At 42.0% G+C, this 8,604-nt stretch overlaps 2 protein-coding genes across 2 annotated transcripts; one reads left to right on the top strand and one right to left on the bottom strand.

Annotated features, from left to right (window-relative positions):
- The first annotated feature begins 220 nt into the window (after positions 1–220).
- On the top strand, positions 221–3,957 carry kpna7 (karyopherin alpha 7 (importin alpha 8)). Its single transcript, XM_058640969.1, has 12 exons — positions 221–288; positions 376–519; positions 600–685; positions 904–1,072; positions 1,198–1,297; positions 1,379–1,461; positions 1,769–1,855; positions 1,935–2,111; positions 2,189–2,422; positions 3,327–3,509; positions 3,590–3,736; positions 3,850–3,957. The coding sequence occupies exons 1-12, from the start codon at positions 223–225 to the stop codon at positions 3,934–3,936; spliced, it is 1,563 nt and encodes a 520-aa protein (XP_058496952.1). The 5' UTR covers positions 221–222; the 3' UTR covers positions 3,937–3,957.
- A 1,202-nt stretch (positions 3,958–5,159) lies between these two features.
- Positions 5,160–8,604, bottom strand: xpa (xeroderma pigmentosum, complementation group A). Its single transcript, XM_058640605.1, has 5 exons — positions 8,132–8,604; positions 7,316–7,421; positions 7,016–7,181; positions 6,293–6,410; positions 5,160–6,199 (listed from the first exon to the last, which is right to left on the bottom strand). The coding sequence occupies exons 1-5, from the start codon at positions 8,403–8,405 to the stop codon at positions 6,045–6,047; spliced, it is 819 nt and encodes a 272-aa protein (XP_058496588.1). The 5' UTR covers positions 8,406–8,604; the 3' UTR covers positions 5,160–6,044.

Genomic DNA, 8,604 nt, shown 5'->3' with positions numbered 1-8,604 from the left:
AATCAAAGTGAATCCGTGAATTAAATCCATTCATTCTCAGATTTCCTCATGACAGCGCTGACTTGAATCGTGCACAGGTGCGTGTGAATGAACCAATGGGTGCGTTACCTCAATCACGGCTGATGAGATTCACCCGCGACGGTTCCGCTTCATAAAACCTCCGTGTGACGTTTCCCCCACGTATTTTTCACCAGAGTGAGACAAGCAGCTCCACCGTGCACCATGCCCACCAAGAACATCACAGGCGAGCGCCTCACCAAATTCAAGAACAAGGGCAAAGACCCTGCAGTAAGTTGGTTTTTGTTTGTGTTCCACAAGTTCACGCGTGTTTAAACGTGTCACTGACGGACGACCACGCGTTTTGTCCCCCGACAGAAACTCCGCGAAAAAAGGATCACGGAGTGCGTGGAGCTGCGCAAGGCTCACAAGGATGAGAGTTTCCTGAAGCGACGAAACATAACGCTGTCGTCTCTACCGGATGAGGAGGCTCTGTCTCCGTACCTCATCCCCAATGACGGGGTCAGTTCACACCAGACTGCTCCCTTTTACAGCCTGGTTTACACCAGGACAGGGTCTATAACGTGTGCTCTGCCTTGTAGGGCACATTTTCATCCATCGAGGAGATCGTTAAAGATGTGACATCCGACTGCAAAGACTCTCAAACTAGAGGCTGTCAAGCAGCCAGGTGAGCCACCATGGATGATTTCAAGTTTTTGCTCTAGTAAAAAAAAAAAAAAAAAAGTGAATGTTTTGGATGATGCTTGCTTCTGGGACACTTTAAAAATAATAATAATTTCCACTTTACACAAGACTCGAACTGTTGCCTCAGTTACAAGTAATATAAAATAGGAGAAAACTTCAATGAAATGCATTTGAGCTAAATACACTTCTCTCTCCCTACAGGAAGCTGCTTTCTCAGGAGCGTAACCCGCCTCTAAAGGAGATCATAGATGCTGGTCTGTTGTCCCGCTTTGTATTATTCCTGTCCATGGACGATGAGCCGGCTCTCCAGTTTGAAGCAGCCTGGGCTCTGACAAACATCGCCTCTGGAACATCGTGGCATACACAGCAGGTGTGCACACTACTGAAGCACATCTGTGGCTCCTGTTAAATAGGACGGGCATAGTCCGTGAGTTGGGTTGATTTGAGTCCCTGTCTTTAACAATATTCAAACAGAATCTGTATTTGTGTCCTCAGGTGGTGGAACATGGGGCTGTACCAGCTTTCATTGCGTTGCTGGCCTCACCACTGCTGCACATTAGTGAACAGGCTGTTTGGGCACTTGGAAACATTGCAGGTGAAACAAGGATTGATGCAGTGCTGCAGACGGGATCTATTTGTGGCTCTGTGTACTAATATCATAACATGTAACGGACAGGTGACGGTGCGGCATATCGAGACATCCTGATCGAGTGCAATGTCGTTCCTGCTTTGCTGGCCCGCATTTGCCCAGATACACCAGTAAGTCAAAACTATACAAGACCAGGTCTAACCGTGAACCTAACACATATCAGACTTGCTGCCCTGCTGAAGTCTGAAACTATATTTGACAGGTACAGAAATGTTAAGTACAACATGTTTCAGAAAACCAAACATAAAATAAAAGCAAGACAAATTGAATCAAGAACATCTCATGTAAGGGCAAAATGCAAGTTAAAAAGTAAGGGACAACATGGCAAAGTATTTCCCACCATCTTAACAAATGCAACATTATCAGCATGTGGACATCTTGATTTTTGCTGCCGTTACCCATGAGCTATCACTCCAGGTTGGCTACCTGCGTAACCTAACATGGACGTTGTCCAACTTGTGCCGAAACAAGAACCCATTCCCACCCTTGTCTGCAGTCATGCAGGTGAGTGACCACAGCGTTTCTTCTGACAAATCCTCAGTCCCCACAATAACCAGTAAGATGACTAATTATCATCCTTCAGGTTCTTCCCTCACTGATTCAGCTGCTCCATCTCAGTGATAAGGATATCCTGTCTGATGCATGCTGGGCAATCTCCTACCTCACAGATGGGGACAATGACCGTATTGACGTTGTGGTAAAAACTGGGATTGTTCCTCGGCTGGTGGAGCTCATGAGCCACGAGCAGCTTGGTGTCCTGGTAATGTCTTCACTATTTTCTCCTGTGCCAGTGGGGTAAGGCTTGGTAATTCTGACCCGTTTCCCCTGATGTCTTAGACCCCGGCTCTCCGCTCTATCGGGAACATAGTGAGTGGCTCTGACGTCCAGACCCAGATGGCAATTGACGCTGGAGTTTTAAATGTCTTGCCTCAACTGATGAGGCACCCAAAGGCCAGTGTGCAGAAGGAGGGGGTGTGGGCGTTGTCCAACATTGCTGCAGGTCCCTGTAAGCAAATCCAGCAGCTAATCACCTGCGGACTGATCCCTCCTTTGGTAGAACAGCTGAAAAACGTGAGTGACCATGAACTATATAAAGGGTTTGTATTTGAACTTGTCAGACACCGTCTCAATTTCAGGGCCACATGATGACTTATGTTCTCCAACTCTGATTCGAATGCTCAGAATTTCAGTTCTGAAACTGAAAACTTTTTTTAATGTTGTGCATAACTTAAACAAACAAGGCAATCAGAGATGGCAGACTTCACGCAACAAGCCTTTTAGCCTCTGTTGGTCATATTGGCAAGTGCAGACAGATGGAACCACTAAAAACAATACTTCACTCCCACTCTTTGGGATAGAGTGGTTTTATATCGTGTGACCCTAAATTGCTTCACACCTCTGCACTGCAGCTGTATACACCAACACTCACTCACAGGACAAAGCATAAATTCCATCATTCTGTTTCATGAAGACCAAAAGGAGGCAGAATAATGACAAATGATGTAAAGCTGTGCACAAGTTTCCCTGCCCATAGATGGACTTGTCTGTCCCAATCAGTGACATACACTTTCCTGCAACAATGAAATACAATACATTTAACACTCCAGACACTTTCACTCTAAAATAAAACGGTGAAATGTGGTCTAAATAACGGCAGATAAAGTCATGTGCAGTGGGATGGCTGTCTTTTCTTTTTTTTTTTTTTGTTCAGGGTGGATATTGCAGTGCGAATAAAAGGACATTTTGTTGATGTTTTTACAGGCCAGTGGGCCTTTTATAGCGTCTGCCTGGTGGCAGTAACTGAAATGGAGGGGGTGAGATGGGTCCTCTGTGATCGCGGTGGTTTTGTGATGAAATTATCCTTTAATCAATGGATGGATAATATTTTCAGACCATAAAAATGTATTTGAGTTTAGTGTAAATTCATCATACTGAGTTGCGTGAACCCAACAATAGCTATAAATCTTGATTCCAGGGAGACTTCAAGACTCAAAGGGAGGCAGTGTGGGCAGTGACTAACTTTACCAGTGGGGGCACTGTGGAGCAGGTGGTCTACCTGGTGCAGAGCGGAGCCCTGGAGGCGATAATCAACCTGCTGCAGGTCAAAGATGCTAAAGTCATTCTGGTCATCTTGGATGCCATCAATAACATGTTCATGGTGAGAAGGGGACACAGATTGACCTTTAACACTAACTGAGACTGGGGATGGATATGAAATGGTTTCATGTGACTTTTTAGGCAGCGGAGAAGCTCGGTGAGATGGGGAAACTGAGCCTGTTGATTGAGGAGCTGGGAGGCCTGGACCGCATAGAGATGCTGCAGAATCATGACAATGACGTGGTGTACCAGGCTGCACACAACCTCATAGAGAAGTACTTTGGTGACGTAAGTAGGCTAATCTGACAGTTTGAGGTTATAAGATGATATTTGTTCAAGTGCATCTTTTTAAACCTGAGCTTTTAAGTGCATTTTTCTGTCTTTTTTTTTTTTTCTTCCAGGATGAAAATGATGGCGCAAAGGTTGAAACTACAGATGATGCATTTGTATTTCAATGCACTGATGTTCAAAAAACATTTGAATTTTAAATGTCTATTTATTCATGTTGAAAATAAAATAAATGTCTTGCAGTAAATCTGTGTCTCAATTGAAACTCAGCATTGTTATAGTTTAAGTTTGGTGTCGCAAAGGCTGAAAGTGAGCAAGTGAGTAAATTTTGGGTTTGTGAGTTAAACTGAATGATTCTAGAATTTGCTATACCCTATAGGGCTGAACAATCTTTGATCTGCACAATATCACACATTTTAATTGTTTCTCAAATGAATGTGACTTACAATTCCTGCAGACATTGCAATTCCTGTCAAAATCTCATTTATTGAAAATCACTCAGCCCTAATGGCATATTCGGAGAAACCGGTTCCTGTAAGACTTGGGTTTTTGTTTGTCAGCATGAAAACATGGCAACCCCAAAGTTTACTCGCATGGTAGTCTGAAATCATACTAAATTAAAGTGTCTGCAACAAAAACCTGGACGTTACTGTTTCACTGAACTGCATTGATCACACGGTTTATAGTCCCTTCCTCTGTCAACACCAACAGCCAGTCACTTTTCACCAAACATGACTTGATTTTTCCACAAACGTGTTGTAAATTCACCACCGTTGCATCAGTGCCAAACCTCAACATGTTGTCCAACTGAATAAGTGGAAAAAGGGATTTCCTAAACAAAGGATTAAGACTGGGTTAGACATGAATTTCATCAGGGTGAACAGCCTCATTTTTATCATGTATTTAATTTATTAAAGCACACACGATTTTAAAGTTGACAAGAAGCAATAACTGAGATTGCACTATTAAGATATGAATGCAAGGAATGTCTGTCTGTTAATCCCATAACTGTTCAACAGGTCACTTGACAGGCTTCAAAGTTGGCAGGTGACACACAGAGCACCAGTGTGTGCAGCGCCATCTGTGAGATATTAAAAAATAGCTAAAAGTGCTGCTTCTGTCCCACAAACACACACACAAACAGCACAGCGCGTATGCCGAACAGGTATCTTCATAGGCTTCAAGTTTACTGAGGGCACCAGTGTGTGCAGTGCCAACTTTTATGTTGTTTGGATAAGAAACGCAAGAGATATCCGTACAAATGCAGGCACATATTGAACGCGTACTGCACCACATGTTTTTAGATTGTTGAGAAACAAAAAGCCAATCCTAGATTATGAAAAAAACTAAACTTTAGCAATCTGCTGATCTTTTACAATTCATTTCCGGTTCAGTTCAACAGGTCCACGCCAAGAATAATGAATGCATTTAAAGTGATTTATTAAAAAAAAAAAAATCTGCAACTTGAACAAAATGGTACAAATGGCCGAAAATATTAGACCACCTTATTATTTATAGCACATTACTGTGAAGAAAGAAAGAAAAAAAACACAGATCATGACATTTTTACCTTTAATAAACTACAGGATCTACACTTGCACTTAGATTGAACTGCCACAACATGAATGTGACAGCTTTTACTTGAGGATGCAAAGATGTCAGGTCTTTAATCATAGTCTTGAGTAAAGCCATAGCACCGTCTCTCTGTATCATCGCCATGTAAACATCTGAATGACATCACACCAGAATAATTTCTAACTACATCTTTGCCCAGCCAAATGTCTACATTGTAATTACTAAATTGATGTTATTAAAAAAAAAAAAAGTATGATGAGAGAGGTTTGAGCTGAGCAGTGGCACAATGCTGTAATCTGATTCCGTTCAGATGAAAAAGATTAATAAGCTAATAAATTAATAAGCAGCTTTTAGACCTGGTTGTGACGTTGGACACTTTAGAATTCATTTGACTGTCATTTAAAATGATGTCTCAATTCAGTCCAAAAACAGTTGGTACAAACTAAAACAAAGCACCACCTCAAAATTCACATTTTGAGGACCATGAAATTGAAAGTTTCAACATTGTGTCTCCCTTGATTTGTAAAAGGAGATTCCTAACAGGAAGTATAGCAACCAGCAACAGCAGTGAGAGGCAATCTGTTAAGTTTCTGCTAAAAATAGCAACGGAAACTCCAGAGTCACTGTTAGAACTGGCGTGACTAAACTGCCTTTTAAAGGAGAAATAACGTAATAATGCAAGAGTGATATTGGCTCCTTATGTAGGAGAAATGGTGTGTGTGTGTGTGTGTGTTTACATCTTCTCGTAGGTGAGTTCATGTCCGCAGGTGGTGCAGGTTTTCTTGTACAGGTCGTCCTCTGGGTCCACCACCTCCTCTGGTCCATACTGATGCTGGTGAGCAGTGGTTGTTTTGGTCCACATGCTGCTCCTCACTGCCCTGCGCAGCTCTGACACAAAAACACACGCTGACTTTGAAAAACAACAGACTCAGTGTAAACGGAGTTGGCAAGGTGGGTTTTTGTCTCAAAAAGGAAACTGACCTTTGACTTTCTTGTTGAAGCGTTTTTGTTTCTTCACCTCTCGGTTTCCTTCCCTTGTTTCCTTGGCCTCCTCCAGAGCCTCCTCTGAACCCCACACCTCCATACATCTGTTCTCCACCTGGGGTGCACCAACACATATATAAATAAATACACGGATAATACATACAGTACATAGAGTACATAGAGTTGTTTGATTTGTTGACTTCTTTGCAGTAAGAAGATCCAAGTTCACAACAAGGGTCTTTCTGTGTGGAGTCTGCATGTTCTCCCTCTGATGGGACACTCTAAATTCACTGTAGGTGTGAGTGTAAGAGTGGATGATTGTCTCTGTGTATATACACTAGAAGTTAATGTGTACTTATTTAGAGCAGCTGTAATTTAGTGCATTATATTTAACACAGGTACACCCTTGGTAAATTGCCGTGGGATTAATACCCAACTTCTTCTATGGACATCCTGGGGATGTGTGTGTTTTAATGTTTATGCTTAGGTGTTGTTGAGTCAGTTATGATTAATTTCATATCACATATAGAAGGAAAAAAAACGATAATGTGCAGAAATCACAGTTTTTATTTTATTTTTTAGTACTCTTTGCTCAGGTGTGTTTATATAGTTGGTGAAAATGAAAAAGAAAATAATTTTAATCAGATTGCATATAGGTTGCGCTGAAAAGAAAAGGATATAAGAGACTCTACACTGCAGGGAGAGAGAGTAAAGCTGTACCTGTACTTTGAGGTAGAGCTTCATATCCCCCCAGCGTGAGTTGTGAGGGTTTTTCTTCAGTATAAACCTGAGTGGAGGATCTCGCTTGTCCAGGTCACAGTTCTGGAGCAGGTACTGCTGCTTGGCCTCTGTTCTGGAGATCAGCTTGTGCTTCTCCTCATTGTCCCTGAAGAGAAGGATGTTTAAAAGGTACATTTGACTGTGATTAAGTCATGTCATTGTACAGCAAACACTAGAAATGTTTAAGAAAAAAAAAGGGACAGGAAAACAAAACTAAACCATGAGACATGGTGTGTGTACCTGCACTTGTCACACACGGAGAGGTCAAAGCTGTTGCTGAGGTAAGAGTCCATGAAGGGTTTTCCACAGTCATCGCACACCAAGTAGTCTGGCTTAATCACTGGAGCTGGAAAGGATAAAACACATACATACACAATTACATTACATTACATTACATGTCATTTAGCAGACGCTTTTATCCAAAGTGACTTACATGCACATACAAACACACACAGTTGTTTTTAAGGAATTCAAATTCAGTTCCTTTAATTTGAACAGCCTAAACCAGGGGCTACCAAACCTATTTGACCCTTAAAATCAAGATAATATCATAAAGGTTTTTTTTATACATATACAGTATACTATATAACTACAAAAAAACTGTTGACAATTCATTGCTGTTTTTTGCTCTTATAAAGTGGAGAAAAAAGAACTACTTTGAAATTAAATAAAACAATATTTGGATTGTATGTAGTTCATGCTAGAGAAAACCAGTATGTAGGGGTCCAAAGTATGTGGGTTCAAAGATGGACAGGAATCCAAATGTGTACTTCTTTGTGTGCACATTACTTCATTTAAGTGTTGGGAATGGCTTTTGGCAAGGGTTTTTCAATATCGCATTTGATGTAGACATCAATAATAAATATTTTTTCTTCATAGCTACAAGGAGCCACTACAGAGCGGCTGAAGAGCCAAATTAACCAGTTAATTCTTAACCTAACCACAATTCAGATCAGGTTTTGGTCTCCATGGCATGAAGACTATTGGTCCTGACAGGGTCAGTGTATTTTATATTATGTTATATATTATATTATGAACACACACACACACACACACCTGGCTCGTGCACCACCCTCCTGGTCCTGTGCTCTTCTTCTCCCTCCTCCTCCTCCTCGATGAAGAAACCTCCACCAGAGTCGACGGTTTTGGACACTTTGGAAGACGTTGCTCCCTCCACAGCAGACAAAGGGCGGCTGGCGACCCGGGCCTGTCGGAGCATCAGAGCGCGTTGCCGGTTCCTCTCGATCTTGGCCCGCATTGCTGCAGAGAGTTCGGAATTCGGACTCTGCTCTGGTTCGGGTCCAGCAGCGTCCACTGCCTCTGTGTCCATGTTGTTTCCCTCATACAATGATCACCGCATGAGGGCGAATCAAACTAACTGCTCCCCGTAATAGACTCGGAATTATGCTCTGTTGACAGGCTGTTGTTACCAAAGTAAAACATGCCTGTTTCCGGTGCCGTTTTAAAGTTATTTGAATGGTCTGTTGTTCACCTATCAAACAACATCCATGTTTCCGGTTTCTTCTTCT

This window comes from Solea solea, chromosome 10, assembly GCF_958295425.1.
Source record: "Solea solea chromosome 10, fSolSol10.1, whole genome shotgun sequence".
Classification (NCBI taxonomy): domain Eukaryota; kingdom Metazoa; phylum Chordata; class Actinopteri; order Pleuronectiformes; family Soleidae; genus Solea; species Solea solea.
Note: the sequence above shows the minus strand (reverse complement) of the source record. Positions and strands in the feature narration are given on the sequence as shown.

Coding starts and splice junctions, on each gene's coding strand:
- xpa (XM_058640605.1), bottom strand. CDS start 8,405: ATGGACACAGAGGCAGTGGACGCTGCTGGACCCGAACCAGAGCAGAGT. Junction 7,182..7,315: donor TCCGTGTGTGACAAGTGCAG/GTACACACACCA, acceptor CCTTCTCTTCAG/GGACAATGAGGAGAAGCACA. Junction 6,200..6,292: donor CTTCAACAAGAAAGTCAAAG/GTCAGTTTCCTT, acceptor TTTTTGTGTCAG/AGCTGCGCAGGGCAGTGAGG.
- kpna7 (XM_058640969.1), top strand. CDS start 223: ATGCCCACCAAGAACATCACAGGCGAGCGCCTCACCAAATTCAAGAAC. Junction 289..375: donor ACAAGGGCAAAGACCCTGCA/GTAAGTTGGTTT, acceptor GTCCCCCGACAG/AAACTCCGCGAAAAAAGGAT. Junction 2,423..3,326: donor TGGTAGAACAGCTGAAAAAC/GTGAGTGACCAT, acceptor TCTTGATTCCAG/GGAGACTTCAAGACTCAAAG.